This window comes from Poecilia reticulata, chromosome 3, assembly GCF_904066995.2.
Source record: "Poecilia reticulata chromosome 3, P_reticulata-male-v2, whole genome shotgun sequence".
NCBI classification, from domain to species: Eukaryota; Metazoa; Chordata; class Actinopteri; order Cyprinodontiformes; family Poeciliidae; genus Poecilia; species Poecilia reticulata.
The window spans coordinates 12794941-12819880 of NC_088832.1; the positions used below are offsets into that span (position 1 = coordinate 12794941).

At 40.6% G+C, this 24940-nt stretch overlaps 1 protein-coding gene across 11 annotated transcripts in view; it reads left to right on the forward strand.

Moving 5' to 3' along the window:
* The window catches only part of baz2ba (bromodomain adjacent to zinc finger domain, 2Ba), a 73215-nt gene that overhangs the window by 24263 nt on the left and 24012 nt on the right, over positions 1–24940 (forward strand). For all 11 annotated transcript variants that reach the window (XM_008404439.3, XM_008404443.3, XM_008404440.3 and 8 more), the window contains exons 3-8: positions 16358–16537; positions 20533–20724; positions 20806–20967; positions 21412–21608; positions 21689–21901; positions 22043–22669. In XM_008404439.3, coding sequence (XP_008402661.2) covers positions 16360–16537; positions 20533–20724; positions 20806–20967; positions 21412–21608; positions 21689–21901; positions 22043–22669 — 1569 coding nt within the window. In that variant the 5' untranslated portion in view covers positions 16358–16359. The remainder of the gene's footprint in view (positions 1–16357; positions 16538–20532; positions 20725–20805; positions 20968–21411; positions 21609–21688; positions 21902–22042; positions 22670–24940) is intronic.

A 24940-nucleotide genomic window follows, 5' to 3' on the forward strand; every position in this document is an offset into this window, starting at 1 on the left:
TTTTAAGATCAAGCATTTCGATACAGACGTTCACACTTGGCCTTCTACGCAGAAAAGAAAGGCAAATCGCCCACACTCGCATCGTTTTTTTTCCCCTTTTTGTTTTTTTCTGCACACATACACACAAGCTTCAGAAATACACAGAAGAGCGTTATGTGGTGTGACAGGACGGCACATATTTGGAGTTTCACAGCGGGCTAGCATTCCAGGACAGCGAGAGAGAGATAATGTCAGCGCGCTGCTGGTTAACTCACTGTTTTATCCCGTTTCTGGGCCACAAACCGTGAAGGGTGTCGGTTTGTGACACGCACAGCAACCCATATGCACCCACACCACGGGCCACTTTGTCTCTCCGAGCCAGCTGGGTGACAACAGCTTAAAAGAAAAAAAAAAAACATAAAAACACCAGTGACATACGACGCTCACGGACATGGATTCCAGCTTAGACAAAAGAGGTGCTCTTGTGCAAGTTTCCTCTTCTGTGAAACATAGTTTCTGGAACCAGGAAGTGTGCCACACTGACTGACAGGATGTAGGATGTTGTCATATCGGTGTTTAAATTATGCTAGTAGAGGTCGCAGTTTCCCAAAATAGTTTTTTGTGTTTTACTGAACGTATAAAAAAACATCCACTTCAGGGGAAGGCTTCATGAGAGTCTTGATTCTTAATACCCCAGTGATGTTATATTTAAATAAAGGAATCATGAAATTCACAAAGTCAGCAGTGTAAAAAAGGGCTTCCTCTCTCTAAAAAAAAAAAAAAAAACACACAAAAAAAACCCACCCACACCGATTTCAGCCTTGTTGTGACTTGTCAAGTCGTTGGAGGATTTAGGCTCATTCCAAAAAAAACAAACAATTGCACTTAAAATACCCTCGACTCCAAAGGATACGAGCTGGTTACCCATCAGCACAGCGGTGCAAAAAGAAAAACATGGAAACAAAAAACACAAAAACAAAAAAAGTGAAGCCTGTGAGACAAACTAGAAAATACTCTCTCTCTCTGTATGCACGTCAGGTGCCTGTATGCTATTGTTGCTTTCATCATCGTTGTGTGTTGTTGTGTGCAGCTGTTTGCTCTCCAGTTAGTTTACTGTGTAGTGAGTTAGTAGAGTTGCGACAGTGCACAGTTTCTTTCCACTCTGAGCGTCTCTCTGATTTATTCTTAACATCTGTCTTTGGCAGGTGTGTGAAACCAAAAGGTTCTCTCTGAGCTTGTGATGTAGCTATCACTAGTGACTGTTTGTTTCTGGTGTATGTGCACACATTTGTGCCAAAAAAAAAAAATAGAGGAAAGCAACACAGAGGGTCCTCCTCTCCACCCACTCTTCGGGATGAGTCACTTTTGAGCCCTGTGTAATCCAAGCCTGTGTTTCATGTGTGTGAACAGACAGGACCCTGAGCAATGGTCTTGGTCCTGGCTCCCTCTGGGGCAGTGAGTGGGTGAGACAGAGCCATCAACATCAGTCCTAGGCAGCTTTGGTTTCAGCTTCACCAACAAAAAAATCAGCTTGTCCTGACATAGACAGAGCTACACGAACAAAACACAAGCCAGAACCAGAGCTATTATTCATTCTTTTCTTTAGCTCCTCCTGAAATAATATCAGTTAACAAAGTAGGGGCTGTTGGCATGTATTATTAGAAAGGCTTGAATCTGTAGGAGGGGACTCAGGAAGTGTGACACGCAGTTGAACACGGTTGGCTTTTAGTATCAGCGTGTGTATTTAATAGGCTGATGTGTAAATCCAACGGTGAAAGCGTCAGTAATGTCAAAGCCAGCTTTGGCGCAGTCAACAAAGGTTCAAATATTTTGACTTTTTATGTGAAATTGCTCAGGAAAAGTGTGGTGGAAATAGAGCCCTGTCACAGGGAAAAAAAAGGTTGTTCCATTTTTGTGGATATTCTGCACAGTTTTTCAAAGCTCTCCGCTGCGGGTGTGACAAACTCCTTTAAAGTCACATTTGGGCTTTTAAAATGGTCTTGTAGGTTTGGCCCCTCGGGGAAGAAAAACTGTCCTGGATAGAGCAGCAGAGAGGCGATACTTAAAAAATGGTGGAGTGGAGCCATTACACATTAACATGCTCATTCATGAGATTTTATCCTTTTGGTGGAGGACTAAAACTATGATAAGATTATTTTTTCTCCTCCTGTAAAATATTTGGCATCAATTTAGATTTTTTTTTTGCCTTTAACTGGATATGATATATTGCATCTGTTTCCTGCCTCCAGACTGTACTGACTTAATCATATAATATTATCCCATTCCATTTTGTGTAATATTTTATAATTTACACCCTTTTTAGTTTGCATATCTTATTTTGCATGCTGGGGAGTTTGCTTCTCCAACCAGACATAAGTGTGCTTTAAAACGTTTGTGAGTGTTGTGTTGTCATTTTTAAAATTCTTGACGATAGAGATGTAGCCATCTTTAGCTGTCATTTAAACAATGTGACAACTTTGGGCAAATTTGTTCAAAGCAACAGGTGTTTTTAAAAACAAAAACTTGTCTGTAAAAATACGTAATTAAAAGCCATTAAAAAATAAATTTAATAAAGGAAGTGACTCCCCACCCCTGCAATCAAGAAATAACAGTTAATATCAGTTGGCAAAACATTAACAGTAAGTCACATTTTCAACAAAAGAACTGAAGGATTGCTTTTTTGATGGTGGCAAAAGCCAGATTACAGATAAATAAACCATAGTAATCATGCTCCACTTTAAAATGAACCTGTTAAATGGATTCAATGGCAGACCAAATTTGATTTTTTTGTATTTTTTTTATTTAATAATAAGACTATAATAAATTTATAACCTACAAAAAATATATGCAACTAAAGTTTTAATGTTTTAAAACTTACATTGTCATTCATTCATTCATTAGTTCTTTCGCTGATTCATTCATTCATTCATTCATTTACTCATTTCAACAGTTAGTATTTTGGGAAGCTGCATAACAGCAGCATGTTGCCTTCACTGGCATGTGAATTTAAAGTATCCATCACAAAGCACATGATTTTGTTGATGCAATTTTAGGCATATTTAGAGTGCTGATGCTTAGTCTTGTTTTGGAATCTTTCTGCAAGTTTGTTTCACATTGTTGCCTTACAAATTCAGACAAAGCTACTTTTATGCTGTGTTTATACAACACTTGCATGATTTGATTGGAGCAAACATCATCACAAGGCTTCCACGTCACTGCAGTCAGTAAAAGTCCCAAAGGGTTTGATTAAGAAACCATTTAAACACACTCCAATGGCTCACTGTCCTTTAAAATCAGGTCAGATGTTTTATTGTGAAATTGTGAAAAAAATATATATATTTTGAGTTCTGTTTTTGTACTTTTGTTTTAATGTATGTAGGTCAACTCAGGATTATACCTGGTTTTATCATTTACATTTTGCTGGATGTGATTGCTGTGTAAGGCCTCTGACGTACATAAACAGGTTGTAAATATGTTAGCAAAACTAGCACAACTCAAACACATATGTATTATTACTGGCATAATTTTTCCATCTACATGCCATGTTTCAGATTGAAACACTTTAAACATAAAATTGTATTTATCCCTTTGGGTCTTCTGAAGAAAATATAAATTACAAGACCTACAAATGCTGTCCTTTAGTTAAACATTCTACAGCATATCAGCCCCAAATCATTTCTCAAATGCCTTGTCTACATTCCTATTACAATACTGCCTTGACATCAATCATGGCGCAATGACTATAGCTGTGAATATAGATTACGTTTTATATCTCTGTTACAAAAACAGTCTTTATCTGAATGCTATGCGAGGACACAAATGATACTGTTTTTATATTCACACAAACAATTTATCATTGATTGATTTGTCAAAGTTACCTTTATAATGAGTAATGTACATCTCAGTATTGACTTCATTCAAACCTTACAGTTCACTCAATAGACTAACATGTAAAAGCTTGCCATGACCTTTGTAAGATAAACAGATTAAGTCAGCCTCATGTGCACTGTAAGCTTGTTGAAGAGAAAACAGGAAGAAAACTGTCCAGCATGGTGATTAGTTTTTTTTTCTTCTTTAAAATTGATAGCAATTTATGTATTTATTTTCTGCTGGAGTTTAGAGTGAGATGAATACCAGACTTTATTTGACTGGAGTGATTTGCTGCATATGAATGTAGAACAATAACATTCACTTTCCACAAGCTTATTTGGACTTATACACATACAACTTTTTCTCTCTGTACTTTTTCTCTCTGTAGTTTCACTAAATGTAGCGATGCTGCAGTTTGGTTTCTGTGTTTATGTTTGCATGTTTGTCCGTGCCTATGTGTGTGTGGGCATGTGCGTACGTGTGTGTGTTTTTTTTCCCCATTTTTTTTACATAAGTACAAAATATCCCGAGGGTTTTTTTTCTCCCCTTTTACTCATTACAAATGCTAATGTCACATTAATAAAATCGGCTTAGTTTAAGGTTTATAGCGTAGCCTACACTGAGAGATTTGGCCCTGACACTTCCCACATATTTCAAGTCGAGTCACATTTTTTTTCCTGTGGGCATACTATTCTGAGTTACTTTAAAAATGCACTGGCCCTAAGTGAAGCTTCAGAGGGAAAGTTTAAGCCACTGTTGCCAAGGTTTGTCAGTGTTGTGAACTCTTGGGCCACATGCTCTCAGCTTATGAAAGGCAAGTGTTAACTTAGGTGCAGCAGTAATGGCTTCCACACAGGTCTGCCTAATGTAAACATTGCGTTAATGTGCTAGCAGCGGTTTGTGGAGCCACTAGCTGTTAATCATTGCTCAACAGAGAGCTTGTCGGGCACAACAATAATATACCGAAGAGTTAATCAAAGCTATAGATTCCCTGTTTATGCCGACGACATATTTGCCAGCTGGATTTCTAATCATTCGACCTTTCTGCTGAGCACGTACTGTAATATCAGCAGCCATGATTCCGAGGGTCAAATAAAAATGTGAGTAAACGACTGCCTTCAGGTGTCCTTCTCTAAATGCAGCTTTATAATGGACTAATTTGTTCTATAATATTGGTGTGTATTACTTGTCGAAAAACATGTTAAAAGCAACTATTTAATCTAGTGCATTATCATTTGTGTCCGTTTAATAATCAGTTTAAAACTTTTCTGTCTGTTGGTTCTGACATGAGGCACTTTTCAACGTTTTTTTCGCCGCTGTTTTCACTTCTCGCCTCAGTTTTATATAATTTTCTCTCAAATAAAAAAAAGGTCTAAACGGAATAAGAAGGCAAGATTGGGATTTCTAATTAAAAGCCAGTGTTGTAAAATTGATTAGATTATGCTAATGAATGGAGATAATATCTTAAAAGTAGCGTGAGGAAAAGAGATAGAGGGAGTGGAAAGGAGTGACAGTCCAGCCGCCATTACAAGCTGCTGATTTCTGCAGAGTGCTTCATAAAATGTCAGAGCGCTTCTCCCTGAGCAAGACACTGAAAAATGGCAGCGCTGTGATGTGCTGGCACCTCACCTGCTGCACTGTGTGTGTGTGTCTCTCTCTCTCTCTTTCTCTCTTTCTCTGGGTGTGTGTGTAGCGAGAAACTGTGACTGTGTGTTTATCTGCAAGAGTGTGTTCAGTGTACACACCCATGTGTGTGTTTTCACATCTGTGCATGTGTGCGTGCGCGCGTGCGCATGCATGTGTGTCCACGCTGGCCTCCCTCCCATGTTGCAGTGAAGCAGAACAGAGTGGCTGACTGCCTGCTGCTTTGCCTCCATCTCTGTCAATACAACGCCATTCTCTCCCAGTCGGTCATTTTCACATGTTTAACATTAGGGGACGCACCCGTGTGAGCAGAGGAACACGGTTGACAGACATGTTGGGTTTAATGCAGCTAGATTTACTCTCATCAAAGTTTATGCTCCCAGATTATTTTTCCTCTCTCTCTCTGAAACTACTCTGTATCTTTTAAGAGCTTCGTCTGATCTCTGTACTTGGAAAAACAAATGTGAGCAAATTTTCCCACCACTGTCTCTCGCGTTACACGCATGTTTAACTTCATTGAGCATTTGTCTGTTTGTGTGGAAGAGGAAGCGAGAGTTTTTTTATTTATTTTATTTTAATAAAGTCATTATTTGCAGATGTTATTAGCGTGGATTTCAGCAAAACGCATGAGATAATTGGCAGCGGGAAAGAGGGAAAGAAGAAAAACTGGGTAGGGAAAAGGTGTCAAGGTGACAGAGGTGTGGAAGAAAAAGCGAGAGGCGCGAGGAGCCTTTTCATTTAATAATGGTAATAGCTAACTGAGCTGCTAACTGTGTAGCGAGGGTGGAGACCCCCACCTCTTTCCCCACTCAGCCATCAAAATTTAGCATTTAGTGCGTGTTTAATAATGCTCTGGAGAACAAATGCGGCTCCCCATAAATTACAGACAGTGCTATATTTCAGCAGCTGATTATATGTTGTGTTATGAAAATTGTGAAAATGGATATTGGAATAATTTCTTTTAAATTAATCGTTGCTTATTGATATCTCTGCGACAGGGTTGTCATTTTATTACTCTTGCAATGTAACAGTTTGTTCTGGTGATTTATGAATTATTCAGCTGGTGTGAAGTCTTAGTCACCCGAGGTCACCTGTGGTCAGCAGAGTGGCCACTCCTTTACTTCTGTCTTTCTGTCTGTAAAAGAAATCTGTGTCAAAGTGAGCCTTTTAATCAGAATACTGAACTATTATTCAAGTTTCTTAGACCAAAAAAAAAAAGATCGTTTTTACAAAAAGACAGTGACAAATATATCTTTGGTAAAACCATTGATGTCTAAAAAAAATTTTTCTGTCTGAAGCCACTTTCTTTCAGACTTGCAATTCAGATAGCTGTGGCCCCGCAGGAGGAGGAGTTTTCTGCCATTCTGGAAGTTGTGAGTTTGATTTTCCTCACCTCGTCTCAATTGCTGCAAGGCACTTCATCCCAAATTGCCTGCTGATCGCTGTATGAATTTATGAGTCCTGTCAGTGTGGCTGGGTGAATGGGACTTCTATGTAAAAGTGCTTTGAGTGGTCAGTATGACTAGAAAAGCACTACATAGGCTCAGTCCATTTACTCGTTTTAAGATAATCTAATGACAGCTGAATGACAGAAGGAGAAGACCTGGATAGCAATCTGCTTCTGTTAGTGCTGATAAGGTCCTAACGTATTTGTGAACTACGGCAAAGACCTGATTTCCTCTGGTATCGCCCTCATTAGTAGGGCTTCAACGATATGTTCAGCTTCTCCAAAGGATCTTACAAATGAAGAAGATTAAATGTACAAAATACTACTAGTTTTATGCAAAAGCTCAATGTTAGTTTTATTTGCGAAATTAATTTATTGAACCCACTTTTAGTTACTTTTTCAGATTGTTCTTAGCCAGTTGCAATCAAGAAACCAGACATTGTCTGACACTGCAGTGACAACTTAACCTGGAATTAATTACTTCCTCGAAATAAATTATGTGTAAGTATTTTAATATTCAATCTAATTTCTTTTTAGTAAAATTGTTTAGTTAATTAGGTGAAATTTGTGCCATCCGCAGTTTTTTTTGCGGCGGTCTGAAGCTGCATTCCTCGAGGACCAGAGTCCTGCAACTTTTAGACGTTTCTCTGCTTCGGCACACCTGGCTCCAATATTAGCTCATTAGCAGAGCCCTTAGAGCTTGACTGCATGCTAGTGAGGCAGTGAAGCTATTTAATTCAAGTGTAGAGGACAAGGGACACATCTCAAAGAATGCAGTTTGAAGGTATCATCAAGGTAGCCCAGGGATGACTTCATAACTTTTGTTGTATTATTCTTAAATTTAAGTATAATTTAAGTATATTCGAGACACTTTTGTTTGCTTACATTTTTACATTTAAGTTTCCCATTTCTGATTTTGATCAACATTGTTATTCGAGGGAGTATAGAGTGCACAAATTAGTTTTGTAAACTTTGTTTAAATTCAGATTTTGACAAAAAACAAACATCCATCTGCAAGTGACATCCTTATTAATGCAGCATAGCCTGTGTCCCTAAGCAAGTCTAATTTGGTTTGGAAGTTTTTTGTAACAAAGTGGGATATGTTTTAAAAGACAGAAAAGTTTCTCTCCAGTTCATTTTAAAAACACAAACAAAAAGAAAAAATAGTATTGGCATGCCGATAACAGGTCAAGGCAAAACAAAGAAAATGTTTAAATTTTGATCACAAGACATTAAAATTCCACAATCACTGGTGACTAAAACCACCTCTTCTATCATGCTTGTAAAACGAGGCCCAGTCAGTTTTACAAGCATGATAGGAGACGTTTCTTCGTATCTTGAAATGGTAATTGGTGCAGACAGATAATTCTTCAGTACCAAGCATGACACAGCAGTTTTTTTTTGTTTGGCATACATTTAATTAAAAGAATTAAAAGAAATTCAGTGTACTTTTACGAAAAAAAAACAACAACTCAATACCTTGATGTTTAAGTGACATCAAATTTCTTCAAAATGTTCTCAATTTTAGAAATCTTTCTCTTGTAAACTAGATGCACATGCTGTCTTTTCTATCTACATATACAGATTGGTGATGCCATATATTTTGCTAACTGCATAAGAAGTGTACACTCTGAATGTGTTAAGCAGCAAAAGTATTAGCATCTCCCTGTTTTGTTCCTCTCTCACATCACTTCTATTGCCTCTAGGCTCTAAAGCCTAGAAGCAATATCACATCAGCTTTTTAACTAGTAGTACTCAGAATTTTTTTTTTTTGCTTTGCTTCTTCTTATCAAAGTCTTGCCACGTTTACTCTCTTACAAGTGAATTTGCTGAGAAATAGCACATAGACAGAAAGGGCTCCACAAATTCCTCCTGCAAGGTTCCGCTGTTCTCTCACTGCCAGTATGTTTTGCTCTTTGACATGCATGTCATTTGCATTATAAATATCTGGAGTACGCCCATTCTTTTGCTTTTTGTGCTCTTTATTTTCTCCCCCCTCCCCCTCTATATTCTTCAATAACAGATGGTAATTACAGTTATTCAGTTTCGTATCCTTTCATGTATGTCTTGCTTTTATTTAAAGTTGCAAAATGAGTAAGATTTCCTCACAAATTTTAACGCACAACAAAGCACCAGGGTTTATTACATCAATTTTATGTAATTATATGTGACAGTGTTGGTGCTTATTCTGATCACTTGGAAAGCTGGGCAGCCCATGCCTGATGTTTAGTGAAGATATGTTCTTTGTCTTCCCTTTTGTGTTTTTTTTTTGTTTTTTGTTTTAATGACAAATTAGACACAGAACTGTGGAGCTAAATGGATATTAACATTTGTTTCTATCTAATTAAATAGTTTCCCGATTGTCCCTACAAAGAACAGTATTTCTAGCACTAATTGGCATACAACTGTCTGCCGCTACTGATCTTTTTTCTTTTTTAAAAAACATGCTTCCACCTCTCATGCTTACGCACTCATCTGTTTACCTTGAAATGGAATGAATTTCTACCGATGCATCAATCCGTCTACCAAATAGTGGCAAGCGTAGTTCCAAACATGGTAGTTTATTCCGTCATGTCATGTAAGGTTACATTTTGAGGTGAAAGTATGTTGTATTTAGATGTGGAATCTAAGTACAGTCTTTTAAGACAAGGTTGCACCCTTAGTTGTCATGGAGAATCAGATTGACAATGAATTACAGAAAGTGAAGCTCTGTAAAATGTAAAGTTTAAAGTCTAGAAATGATAACTCACTCTGCATGTCTTTGTTGAACATCTCTAGTGCACGAGCACAATATTCTCTGAAACGTGTGTGTGTGTGTGTGTGTTTCCAAACTGCTCGAGAGTCATTATAGATTCTTATAGACACAGTGTGGCCAATGACAAACAGATCTGGTTCAGTCTGAAGAAAAAAAAAATGTAATGAGTGGTGAGACAGACAGACAAGTGTGAGTGGCTAGCAGAGGGAGAAGGGCAGATTCATCAGGGATGATTGCCTGATGCACACTTCTGGTTTTTTGATGCGAAGACCCTGCTACGTTACCATGGGGAGAATAATTAGCTTTGGCTGGATGCAGATGCGAACGAGCGGAAGAGATGAGAATTTTATTATTTAGCTTACTTTATGATACTTAGAATGGTGTGCATAGGTGCACTTGCGCACACACACACACACACACACTCACACACACACACACACACACACACACACACACACACACACACACACACACACACACACACACACACACACACACAGATTTTCTTTCCTAAACACATGCACACACAAACACACACGAGTCTTACAACCACCTCTTTCTCTTCTATTTATGGCCAGGAAATGGGAGTAGTGCTGTGTCTGGTTGAGCTGAGTAACACTATTCTGTCACACATAGGCTTGACATCAAACACAAGTGACAAGCCTATCCTATTCCCCTCCACCGAGTCATCACCATGTCCCAAAATCACATTATTGTCACTGGGAACCCAGCGGAGACGGATGGTGAGTAGGGCTTCTGATTCCAGCCTCTGGCATCTACAGTATGCTTGAAGAGGCAAATAAAGCCATTTGGCAAGGGATGATTTCTTGTCAGTTCAAAAATATACAGAATGTATGTGGCACGCCTTCTCCTTTTTGCATTCCCATCTAAAGCCTCTTATGGCTATATAGTTGCACATGTGACGGGAAAACTGAGCATGGAAAGTCTTTTATTGCTAACGCCACACTCAACCTTATCATTACCTTTTCACCATGGCAAGCAGTAAGCAGGAGCTGTACCCTGGTAAGCTCCAGTGTAACATGGAAATGGAAAAGCCGGCAGTGGTGTGGCTGTAATAAGACCCTGGGCCAGCACAACTGCCAAGGCTAGCTGAGGCAGGGTGAGAAATGGTGCCCATCCCCTACATGTCTTGCTCTGCCATCTGTCACTGGGCAGGAGCGATGCCGTGGGAGGAGTCTGAGTCACTCTAGTTGTTGTCACCTAGATGGGCCACCGGGGCTTGCTGCCTCTTTGTACCCCTTTCATCCATTGGCACGATTCGCTGGCTTCACAAGCACTCTTAGAAATCCTGTTTACATTTTTATTTATTTTTTTTATACAGAAAGATAGAAATATATTCTAGAACACCTGGACCACAATTAACTGCTAAAAACAGATTTTGTTCCATAAGATCTTATAGTTTGTGTTTATCTGTCATAATATTACCAAATGTAACCAGGAGTATAATGCAAACAAATTGTGTTTTATTACAGTGATGTTTGTTAGGATAAGTTCCATCTACAGTTAAGCTCTGAACGATTTAGGTTTAAGTAATCTTTGAGTTTTGAAGCGGGCCACCCAGAGTCTTTACTTGAATGTGAATTTATGGAGGGAGATAGACCACGGTGACAGCAATGGGCCCCTGCAACGTCAAAGACTTAGAGCACATCACAAAAGTTAAATCATCAAAGTACCAGTAGAAACACGCAAAAAGCTGGTCAGCAATTATGAGGGTTTGAATGCTTTTAACTGAGGTATAAATAGGTTTCGACAGGCCACTTATGTTGCAGTGAAAATAAAAACGGAGAAAGCATTGTTTTACAAAAATAAAAGTCCTTTTACACTATCGTCATGTTCTGTCGGAAACTATTTTTGTTGAATGAAAGTAACTTAGAATCTTCTAGGTGTGTCATAAAAGTTGAGTTTGACTCTCTTGAGTGCTGCAGTTTTAGTCTAAGACCTGGCTGAAATATTAAGTTCTATGATCATCCAAAAAGCCTTCTGCACTTGTAAATTGTTTGTGTGACAGCACTAAAGGTACTCGGCTGTTAAACTGAGTATAATATCTAACTGTTACATAGATATCTAACTATCTAGCTAATAGTTGGATACAGACGAATTCTAACTCCCCTTAGATGCAGCTGTTTTGCACTGAGCTGTAGAGTCTCCCTAGTTGTTCGTGTTACAGTGAAGTAACCTTTTTGATCATGAGTAAGCTTTAATTTTAGAGAAGTGTTTGTTTTAGTAAGGCTATGACTGTATGTGCAAAATAGAACTAGAGCCAAAAGATTGATGGATTTGAGGATCACTTTTAACCACCATTGCAATAAATACCACAAAACACCATGATAAAATTTTAAGTCCCCATCTCATCTCATTGGCTCTTAACTTTCATATGTTTTCTGAGTTGACATTTGACACTGGACAAAGTCTGTTACTTATTGCTACAACGACAGGTGGTTATGTCATTTCTTGGCTTATGGTGCCTCTACGTGAAGGTTGGCTTGAGGAAAAAGCTCTTTAATGCAAGCAAGATGAGCTGAAATATTAGGAATTCAATTCTGACTAACATACACATCCATATGATAAAGATTTGCCTGTAGAGCATGGATAAAACAACAGATTTAACTACAGCATGTCCCAGCTACAGACTACAGCTATAAAAGGAAAAAAAAAGAAAAGAAAAGCAAAGATGATGCTGATTCAGAATGATGTGGGAATCATTTTAGCAGCACTTGTACTGCAGACAGTAATTCTGTGCACGTGTGTGGTTATGCCTTCTGAGAGGGAATGATCCATAAAAATTATTGATGTCACCTGATAAGAAAAAGACCGTCTTGATATCACTCTGATGAATTACTGTCTCTTCTCGGCATCAGTTTTATCGTTCCTGCGTTTTTGGAAATGGAAGCACCGGAAAAAGATGAACAAACATCACTGTGACTCTTAAATGCAGCTGCTGATTACTCAGTCCACTGCTTTTTTTTTTTTTTTTTGCCAGTAACCCTCAACGTGACACACTTGGAATGTTGACTTGCTGTTTTTCCCTGTTCGCTGTTCAGTGCAGGACACACTTGAAGTGGGGTCTGAGCTCGACACAGTCGGGGATCACAATAAAAGGCAGGAAGTAAGTGATCCAAAGGAGACGGTGAATGTTACCGAAGCAGCGATCATATAGTCTTTGTCGTCTGTGGTGAGGAAGGGGGGGGGGGAAACAAGAAAAAGAGAGAGAGCTGGGAGCCACCGTGCGTCTTTGAATGAGGTCAGGGCATCATGGGGAATAATGCATTTCCCTTCTCTTGCGCCAGGCGTTCCTTCCATTACGGCTGGAGAAGAGACATTGTGTCCACACTCTGATTACCACTGATCCATGCTGATGACTCTGTTGGCGGATTATCTCAGTTAGTATCAGCCATCTGTTACTGTGTGTACGTGTGTGTGTGAGTGTGCGCGTGTGCACGTGTGTGTTGATGGGTAAGGAGAAAAGGGGCAAGATTGAGACACACAGGAGGTTTTATAGTTTGGGGCTGTGACACACATGCAGACAGACCCTTTCACAAGCACACGTATTGTTTTGTGTAATCAAGCAACGTTACATGCCTGATCTGAAGCATCTCCACCAGCACTAAATGCACACGTACTCTCTCTCTCTTTATGCTGTTGTGCCCTCCTTTTTAGATGCGACTGACAAGTGAAGGCTCCTATATGAAGGCCACATGCAATCATAAAAGCGCAGAGCTGTTTATAGCAACACTATCTCCTGAAGGGGCCACTGCATCCAGCCACTATTAGGTGCACACATTGACAGCTGGGCTGCTGTGTTGTATTTGTGGACGTGACTGGGAATCCAGTGCTGGAACACATCTTATAAATCATAGTTCAGCCATTAGCATAAATTCTGCCTCTCCTTGCATCTGCAAGGACCTGCTGTTTCTGGCTGCAGCGCGCCGCGTTGATTGGTCGGTGTTCAAGTCAGATTGATTTAGCCGTTCACGGAGATTATACCGCGCGCCTTATTCTGCCACTGTTGTGTGCCGTTAATTACCTATAAAATCAAGCTAATTCCGATGCTAAATCCATTTTAATTTCTTATAATTAAGTCAGGATTGGATCCTTAAATACCTTGGCGCTCTATTATTCTTGCAATCATTGTTGTGGCTGTGCGTTTGGTGGTACATTGCCGAGCTCAATCTTATTATTGTTATTAGATTTAATTGCTCTAAGTGATCAGTTTGTAGTTGTCAGAGGAAGATGGACTTGCCTCGTAGTCGTTTTTTTTCCCCCCGCTGTCCTTTCCCTCTCCATCTCTCATCCCAGAAAGAGGCCCTTTGAGAGATGGTAAGAGATGAGAGAAGATGAGGGGGAGGGTAGCTCTGCTTTACACCTCTGCAAAGGAGGGATTGCTTTTTTGTTGTTTGTTAGGGGGGGAAATCAATTCTGCTCACATCATCACGTTTTGACAAGGCGAGGCATTAAGTGCAGATATTGAGGAACGACAGGAATGGTTTACAGCCTGCGCTTTATCTTCTCTGCTCTTTTTCTTTACTTTTGCCCTTCCTTCCACAACAAAATCAGAGTGCATTGTCTTGCCTATTCTCTTTCTTTCTCAATTTTTTGGTCTTTTTTTGTGTGTGTGTGTGTCCTTCTCCCTGAAAAGGTGGGGAATGATCCGCTTCACTTACCAGCTGACACCACATAAGCTTGCTCGTCCTCGGAGACGCGAGCCTTTTGTTTTCGTGTGCATTATGATAATTACGAAGGGCCACAGCTCCTCTTTTATTTTTATCACGCTCTCAATGATACTTAGATTCGTCATCTGGAGCATCCGCAGAAACGGGAAAAAAAAAAAAAAATTGATATTTCAGAAGGATCTTGTTTTTTTTTTCTTTTTTCCCCTTGTTTTTCTTTTTCACCCTAACCTGACATTTAAAGGGTGACGGCAAGAGCAAAAGAGCATAGAGTGTGACAGCCAGTCGTGCAATATAGTGTGGCCGGGAGGAAATGTTTCTCAGTGAAATAAGACTAAAACTCCTCATCTTCACTCAGCCAGAAATGTATCCCTGTAACTAATATGGAACACTTACTTACTCACAGTAAAGGTTGGTAATCTGGCTCTTTTTTCTTTCTTCTTTTTATCCACATGCTGTCACCTTTCACAAGAGTCCATTCTGAGGACCTTTGACCTTGCTCATAATTACACCGCCACCATCTTTTCCACTGCAGCAGTGGCAAGTCATGGCCGCCCGAGTCCGATGGCACACCAGCCTCCTCCCCGCGGACTGCAGCAGGTTTTCTTGTCATCCGCGCCTCCTCGCTCCCTCTCTCCCTCTCTCTTGTCAGTGTTGCTCCTGGCGAAAGGCTGATACTTGATATTCAGAGGATAGCAGCTTTTGTCTCAGAGATTTAATCAGTGGCTCTGCTCCCACTGCAGAGGGGCGATGGAGGGAGGGTGGAGGGGTGGTAGGAGAGAGGGAAGGAAGGAGAGATGGAGGCAGAGACTGTTTATGTGTAATGACACAATAACAAAGCCTGCCTGTAAAACACAATCTGCAAACTGTGCTTTTGAAGGGGATTTTCAGCCCTGGATTAGTGTCAGGCAGAGGGATATGGAAAAAGAGAAGAGAGAAAGAGTCAGGTTGATGTGATAGACAGGGGAGGTGATTTTGTGTGTGCAACGGGGGGGTTGAAATCAGTGTGTGTACAAACGCGCGATTGTGTGTTTGTGCGTAATTTCTATTTAGCCGTTTTGTATTTATTTGGCTCCACAAGTCAGCGGCTGTGTGGGCACTTACACATTGTCCTCTCGGTCGTAAGCAAAAGGGGATTAAAGCTGACAAATATGAGTCAAATATTTGGCTGCTGAATGACCAAAATGCATCTTGTGAGGGCTTATGTTGTTGGTTGGTTGGTAATAGCTGGCATAGTGACTCTTTGAGACTGTTAATGGAAAGCTACTGGGTTGGTTAATGCACACATCCACTAAAATGCATGTCCATTTGATTGTAGCTCCAGCTGAAAGGAGTTCGAACAATGCAGTCTTTTAAGGCCTCAAAGAGATCTTTTGGGTTGGAAGATGCATGTCTTTTTTTTTTGCCCCCATCACACAGGTGTTATGAGGGGTTTTACTTTTAGTGCAACACCGGTGGTGGAGATGAGACGCACAGGTGTGCATGAGTTCTGCTTTTGTGCCCCCGCGTATCAGAGAGACGGGAGGGAATGACAAAGAAAAGTGACAAATGTGTTATTTGCCTATTTGAGCTCGAGTTTTTCCTCTGACCTGTGTCGCTCCGAAACATCCCACTTCAGCAGGCAAACTGTCCTGTCAAGGAAGCACCTTCTTCATGCTTTATTTTACTTTTGCATCAAAATGTAAAAGCCCTGCTTTGCTCTGCTGTCCGTTATCACAGTCCTTAAACATGTCATCCCTCCATCGTACCCCATATTCAATCAATAGAGGCTGGGAGCCAGTGAGCATGGCTAAATAGAAATATTGTTCAGGGGAAGTGAGATGTGAAAGGAAAAGTGTCATGGTGTGTTTGTGTGTGCGCATGTGCGTGCGTGTGTGTAGGTGTGACGGTATACGTTTGTGTGTGAGGGTGTGTGTGTGTTTCTGTAGATGTGCTTTGCTATTGTAACCCTGCTGATTGGATTGTGTTTGACAGATATGGAGTCTGGAGAGCGGCTGGCCTCCCCTGCGCCCACCCTGTCTGCTGCTCGCACCTCCTCCCCTGCGGCCTCCTCTTCCTCCTCTTCTTCTTCCTCTTCGTCATCGCCTGCGCCCCACTCTAAGAGCAGCCTGGCCCCAAGCCCATCAGCACTAGGATCCACCCTCAACACCTCTGGTAAGAAACCGTCCCCCTCTCCCCACCTCCCCTTATGTGTCAATCCTGTGTCTTTCAAAAACAAAACAAAAAAACAAAAAACAGAAGAGAAATGGCGCACACGAAATGTAAACAGTGATCACACATCCGTGAGAGGGACTCTAAATGTGGTCACCTTCATGTCTTGATAGCATTCAGAATCCATCCTCATTTCTTTACCATGAAAAAATTAGTTTCCCCCAGTATTAATTATACAGTTATTTTGCAGTCGGTGTGAATACACCTCTCTCCCAGCTCCGAGGATTTTTTTTTGTGTGTCCTGACAGCTTGGGTTGCAATTGAAAAGCTGCTGCATTAATGAATCCCAAACAATTAGGGGGCTCTTTTGTGTGAGAAACACACACATGCTTTGCCATGTCTCCTGACAACCTTCAGCTCTCTGGCTCCAGCTGCCTCAGAGTCAGGCTCAGCACGCCACTGTGCACGCATGCATGCGTGTGTGTGTGTGCGTGTGTCTACGTGTGAGATGGAGAGAGAGAGAGAGAGGGAGAGAAAGAGCCTCTGCCTGCATGATTTAACATTTGTTAGCCACTCAGTGTCTAGTCAGCCCTGTCCGGCCTCCAGCTTCCTTTCTGTGTTATGGTCAAAGCCATTAGGCAAAGAGGAGTGTGTGTCTTTGTTTTTGTGGGTGTGCGTGTGTGCGTAAATGTGTTTGTATGTCTAGGTGTTATCCAGATATCTCCTCTGCGCTCATATTTTTTCTCTCTCCTCATCTCCTAATGTGCTGCTGTTTTTCTTATAGTCCCGCTTTATATCTTTATAGACGCAACTGCACACACTTACAATTGCTCTAAGTAGGAAATATGATATCCAACATTCTCTGTGATTGTAGTGTGTTTTCCCCCCTGCCCCCCTCTCTGTTACAAGTAGAGGAAGTGGGGAGAGAGCAAAATAAAGCCCCTTGTGTTGCCGTCAGGATCCTCAGTGTTGCCCAAAACGAAGAAGAAGCCATTAGGAGCATCTTCCTCTAATGCATTATGCATCCCTCTTATCCCTCTGTACTTCTATGTGTGCTCAGATTTTCTAGATAAGCGATTTTTAGATTTGGATGAAAGGCTTAGAGGCAGAGTGTTGGCTCTAAACTTTTACCTACTTTGTGAGAATCTAGCAAGCCAGGCCTTTTTCTTAAAATATTTTCTTGGAAAGCAATTGTAAACTCCACCTCAGATATGTCTTACAATAATGTATACGTTGCTTCACATTTTGATGAATAATCTCTAGTGATATCCCTGTGAGATATACCGAAAATTGTGAAGTGCTAGAAAAATTGCAAACTTCCTAATTTACAAATAAAAATATAAATAATTGTGTCATTACTTAAAATTCAGCCCTGTCCAATATAACTAGTTACAATCAGAAGTCACCTAATTAGTTAATAGTCAATATAACTGTTCTGTGGAGTGCTCAGAGATTCGTTAAAGAACACTATTGAAGAAATTGCATCATGAAGAACCAAGAAACATGATGTCAGAAAAAAAAGCTGTGAAGTTTGAAGAACAGTGAGATAATAGAATGATATTTCAAGCTATAGAGATCTCACTACAGTACAAAAGGAACTACAGAAAACTCAAAAGAGTATAAATAATTCTGCAACCCACTATATTTATGGCTGTTTGTTTAAAAAAAGGTGAAGTCATCCTCATTTTCTTTTTACTCTGTGTTTTATGTAAAGAGAACCATTTTCACTTATAACAGGAAACATCTGTAGTTATTACAGTGTGTATCACAGGCATTGGTTCAAGGTTCTTTGCAGTTTCGCCAGCAACACTTAAGAAAATAAAATCTGAAGAACACACACGCGCGCGCAACACACACACACGCACGCACGCACGCACACACACACACACACACACACACACACACACACACACACACACACACACACAAAAGAGCACTGACTTTGTTTGCATGTGTCATTGATGAGGATATCACTTGGAGAATAAATAAAAGCTGATCAGCGCTTGTAGCACTCTCTCCTTATGGGATCAACTCACGGATGCAATTAACTTAAATCTGTCTGTGGAAATTTGATTGACTGCAACAAACAACAAATTAATCCCCCTTCGGCAGCATCCAAACATGAAAAAAAGCAGGCGGTGCAGTTTGTCAGAGCGGAGGAAGGATTGAAGCGGAATGAAAAACAGGGCGAGGGAGTGAGAGTGAGAAACAGAGAGACACAGCGTGAGGAAGAGTGAGTAGGTAATCCGAGGTATGTCTTTCCCATGCCTCTCTCCCACTTCAGATTTTTAGATTTAATTATTCGCCTTCTGGAAGCCTGCATTAATATTGAAAAGGCATTTGCAGATGTCACTTTGTGTTGCTTAGAATGAAAGAAGGGTGCAGAGGAAGGGGGGGGGAGGTGGGCACCCTAGGCGTAAGTGAATGCCGTGGCCGGCCCTTTTTTAAGGGTGGGGGGTAGGGGGGTTGCGTTGGAGTCGTTTATCTTCGTATCCACGAGCTGATGCTGGCAAGCCGGGCACATATACATATTCAGCATATTCTAATGACATTCAAAAGGCAGAATTTGCTGTCTCGTGGCAGAGAAGGACCTTGAAGCCAGCACAAAGGGCTACACTCTCATATGTCACACACCAGGATGCTGGCAAGGCCACATAACCACAGACAGTTTGTTCACACCTAAAAATACCCCAAGATTCTGCCCATGTTCATTTTTAGATTTTTCTTTCGTAAAGTGCATTTATAACTGACCCTGTTATTATATGCTTGACTGTATTAGATCAGGAAATGCTGTGCTCCCGGTGTCACTTGCTCCACATTTCTGTGATATGTGCATGTGTATAGAAGTTTGACATTTTCATCTGCAGCATTGAGCACAACACTTTCCTTTTCTACAGTCATCACTTTTCTCTTTTCTTTCTTTTTTTTTTTTTACTTGTATATTACCTGGCTGATGCAGAGGCATCAGACAGGCTTGCTTTCCTTTTCTGGAATAGAAATTGAATTTGCATGAAATATGCTCACACCAAATTGCATCTGACTCTGGGAGGAGGTAATACGTGGCAGTCGCCCCTGCCAGAAATGATTGTGCTCAGGAAAACGCTAGACGATGATGATGTTGATGAAGTATTCTTCTGAGCTGGAATTGAATGCCAAAAGGATGGAAGGAGGTTAGCTTTTTACACCTTATATAGATGGTTCATTTTTTCCCTTTGAGGTTGTCCAGGCATTTTCAGTTTGCAACATATAGTGACACTGACTTTCAGCAAAAGATACATCAGCAATGCAAGTAGATCTGCACTGAAACAGGTGAATGCTTTATCATATACTTGCAAGCATTAAGCTGAAACGTGTATGTTGTGCAGTTGAAAATTTGTGCAGTTTTCAGTCCATCAAAACTCAGTGTTTTCTTAAATAAATAGAAAACAGCCATCCTGTGTGTCATTTCTTTAGTAATGTCAGAAATAGTGACACTATCAAAAAACAAGAAGGCCTAGCCTTCTCATCCTGTCGATTCCTACTTCAGGACATTAAAAGGGTCAATTTGATGACAAAGTTCTCTGTGAAAATTAAATTTGAAACATTCAACAAGTGGACAAGTAGATTTTGTAAGGTTATTCAACGTAGATCAGTATTAACACTTTAATTTCTTGGATGGAAAAATTTAAATAGCAACCAAGTTTATTTTTTTTAAACGATGTAAGATGGTGTATTCACAGTGGTTAACTGAAGCTTCTGCTTCAATAAAAAATATTTTTTATAAATAACACCAGTGCCAGCAAGAAATGTGATTCTCATGGCAACTGTCAAAGTACTTGTAATGTGTTAAGTAGAATATTGGAACATTTGATTTGTGATTTTATTGTGTAAAATGAAAGGAGTTTTACATTTTCTGTCTGTTGACTGTAAGTAGTCAAAGCACTGAGAGATTATGCACACCTGTCGCTGTGTGAGTAGTTCTTTAAAACATTTCCTTCCTTTGTTTACGTCTATCTAAGGCCGACTGTTTGGAGGAGCGGGAGATCAGCCCTTCATTGGCTCCACGTTGTCAAGTGCCTTCCCTCTGGTGAACCACCCTGCCTTTGGAGCCCTCTACACTGCCGGGGCGGGCAGGCCCGAGTTCGGAGGCCTGGGCTCAATTGGGATGTCAGCTGCTCTGGCTGCCCACCCACAGTTAGGAGCGCTGACTGGTAAGCAGAAAAGGTTTGAATTCCTGGCAATAGTTCTTGGAAATAAAATCACACCACTAATTAACCCTCCGCTCCTCTCAGAGTGGTGGCGAGCTGCTGAAGCCCACGGACGCGGAGCTGCTGCCTTTATCCCCTCTTTCATCGGCTTTCCTCCTTTCTTCGCCCCCCACATTCAGCCCAATCACAACACTAGTCCTGTTCAGATCAGGACTCCTGGCAAGAATAGCCACGACCCGCCTAAAGGTACAGCGGTTTGCTAAAGACCCCTTCATTGATCTGTCTCTCTTCTTCCACACTCCGTCTTCCTCCACAACCTAAATCCACTTTGCCCTATGATGAGATTTTCCCTGTTTCAAGATAGATTTAATGACTTCCACTGCTCACTTAGTCATTCTATTAACTTCTTTCTCTGGCTCTTTCCCTAGTGTTCCCTCTCGTAATCTCTGTTTCTTGTGCTCTTTTAATTTCACAGTATCTTTTAATTTATCTTTTATTATGTAAACCACTCATGTTGGGCTTGTGCCTTGTACGGCCAAGCACATTTGATGAGATACATGTATAAATCTATATTTTTATTAGCCTCATTCCATTCTGCAGTTAGTTCCAGATATTCAATTATCCCCTTGTTGCCAAAGTTCTCAGAAATGATGAAGCTGATCAGTAATGCGGCAGATTTTGCGCTTCCAGGGGTGAACGGTGCAGTGAATGGCAGTGGGGTCTGTCCTCCCACCACACAATCAGGGAGCTATTCTGCGAGTCTGACTCCCGTTCAGGCACCAACAAAGCCGACCAGAAATTCCGATTCGTCTAATATTCATCGTCGCAGCCCTGAGAACAACCCATCAGAGTTGGTGGAAAAGACAATTGTAAAGCCTAAAGAGAAGGTTAGTGCTTACATCAAGTCTTCTCTTCAGAGAGAAATCTCAGGACATGATGAGGCTGATTCTTACTGTTTTACATTTAGAAATCTCGGAGAAAGCCGGCGGGGGCTTCTTTGGCAAGTCACAGTGAATCAGGCACGTCCTCGGACAGCTCGAGCGACGGCTCTCTCAGCAGCGATCTGGAAGACCTCGCAGAGGAAGACGAGGATGAGGACGATGACGAGGAAGACGATGAAGAAGATGACAAGCAGAGTGAACTTTCAGAATCTGAGAAACGGATAAAGAAGAAGGCAAAGGTAAAGATGAAATGAGAACAATCTAGGCTAAATGTTAATGTGCAGTCTACTGTCTTCAGTTAAAGCAACGCTGTAAATGTATATTATCATAAGTTGCCATCCCGTTTGATCTAACAATTTTCTGATGATTGTCGTCCTCAGGTGTTATTACCAAACACTGGAACTGGAAAGAGTGAACGGTCACTTTCTAGGGAGGTCCAGGTCAAAAAGGACAACCAAGCTAAGAAGGTGCCCTACAACCCCCCAACTCTTGTGCCATTACCCTGCTCTGTCTCCCCGCCCACCTTGTCCCAAACTTCGCCTCTGGGCCTGCAGAGCTCCAGGACCCGGACTGAAGGGCCGCAGCAACACTTCAGTGTGATTCAGTCCACTGGCCTGGCCGCCAACCCTAAGCCTCTCGCACTCCTCGCCCAGCCTCGTCGGGAGCCATCACCAACCTCCTCCCCAATAGCTCTCACCACGTCCCCAAGAGCACTGTCCAGCACTGCCTCTCCCAAGCCTCCCAAACTGCTGCCGTCCTCCTCTCCCCAACACCTCCCTCTCTCCCTCTGCTCCTCCCCGAAGCCCCTCTCCGTCCCCTCTCCACCCTGCTCCACCCTCCTGGCATCTACCTCCCCAAAACCTTTTGGTTTGACCTCGTCTTTAACGAGCCCGCAGAAGTCGTCGCTGAAGCCACCGAGGCACGCCATGTCCAGTGCCGCCAAATCCAACAAGAAAAAACAGCTGGAGGCTTCACTGGCACAGATCAGCGAGTTCAGGCTCAAACAGGTAGGCCTGCCTGATGATTGCAGTTGAATGTCATCCCCCCCCCTTTATTCACACAAAGACACAGCAGTTACCACATTGTATGTTGTGAGAAACAATCTAGAGAATCACAGCTGCACATCCAGCTTTAGTGAATAAAGTTATTGAATAAAGTTATCCTCGGCAAATTGACTGTAATGAAATTATTCACTAAAGCTGAGCATACAGTTAGACCCGCAGCTATAATTATCTCCCTTCTTCATCATTACTATCAGATGACCTGCACTTTGTTAAACCTTTTAGCCAGTCTCTACATTTTTCAAGAGAAAACCCAAACAGCTCACAGACATTCACAAGGGAACATACATGCCTAAGAAGAAAGTAAATCTTTATGTCTTCACAGGAGTGACTGCAGTTTCACAGCATTTTAAAAGTGTGTTCTCTGTTAAAGATGTGTAAATTAGCCGAAGTTGAAAAATCCAACTTATTCCAAAGCAGATAAGTGTAATTGTAAGATATAGTTTTTTTTATTTATAAAATTACTGACCCTAAAGTATTGACACCTCAAACAGTTGCTTTGAAGTAATTTTACCTAAGATTTTTATTTTTTTTAATCTACGCTGTTTTAAGTTGATCAGTTTCTCACAACTACCAATAAGTGATCCTTCATTTTCTGTATCCCTGGAGTACACATAGGTTAGGACTCAGAAGTTCAAGTATTTTATCCACTAGCCACTGGGTTGGACAGTGACCTGTACTTATCTTGGCACCCTCCACAGCAAGTGCTATAGTAGTGGAGGTAAAATAACTCCACATCTCACCACTGAAGTACTTTAGAAAAGAGTGCCCTCTTGACTTCTTTAAGTCTCATTGATAACCATTAGATATTATTTCAATGCCAACTGACTAACATTAAGCTATGCCAGGTAAAAGCCTTTTTTATTAAACCATCACAAACTTAAGGATGTCTGCGACTTTAACTGGGATCTTATCCTGTGGTTGCAAAAGACTAAGATTAAGATTTTTCTTGCCTCAACCCTCCAGGTGGGTTTGGCATGAAAGAAAAGATAAACACGTGGAAACTTATTTTCTAAAAATCCCTGAGAACCGCACAGCATCAAACTTTTTGAAATATTAGGGGGTTTCACAAAAAAGCTGATAGATTGTTCCCCTTAAATAGAAAATACGTCATCATTTAGTCTCTCACCATAATGAGAATCAAACACATGTGGCCAAATCAATTCATAAATTATTGACATACCTTATCGCCATCTCAGCCCCCTAAATCCCATAGAAAACCTGGGAGAAACACCCTATAAAGGATGTGCAAAATAAAGTGGTCAAAAATAATCTGTGGTCAAAAATCATCTATCAGCACCAAACTTCGAAAAATGTTATTATTGACAATTGCTAAAAGGGAGCTACATAAAGCACAGAAAGGGGTGTTGAAGTGTGCCAATGGTAATTCTGTTAAAAAGTATTATTTCTTAATATGAAAATTCACCCACTAAATAAATTGTATTTATATTAAGTCATGTAAGACTATGCTGCCATACATGACAGCTTGTACGTCAAGTAAGGCATACATGCTGTATGCCTTACGTGACAAACATTTACATGTATCTTTTAAATGTAAAAGATACATTTATGTTTAAATGTGTCTTTAAAGATACATGTGTCTTTAAAGATACATGTATCTTTAAAGATACATGTATCTTTAAAGTAAATGTAAAGATACATTTACTTTACATGTCTTTAGGGGTACGCCAATAAATGTGGCCAGCACTGTACATCAGAGGAGGCCTGGCTGTAAAGTTTCATGTCTTATTTGAATTTTTAGAATCAAATAGACATGAAGTGGAAAAGTTATCAGCACAATGACTGGATGGCTGAATGACGGGGTTATTTATGAAAGAAGTTGGAATTTTTGAATGAATATTTCTGTGCTTTTGGGAGAACATTTTCAGAATGCATGGATGATGTAGTATTTGAAATGGCCTAATGAATTTTCATTAATGTCTGCCTGCTTTGCTGGAACTTCACATTGTTATTTTGTTCAGTTTTGTTCAGTTTGTTATGTAGTTATAATCTGCTTGTTGATTCCAGTTGTTTTCCTCTCAGAAATATAACTTGAGTAAGTAAAGTGTTCATCACAGCATCTTAGCAGGCATTTAAAGGTGCTACAAGCTAAACATGTTAAAACCTTCTTTCATCATTGGCTCATTAAGCTTTATAATCAATTTAATGTTATAGTTTTTCTCGTTTTGATTACTCAATTTTGACTTATTTGCTTTG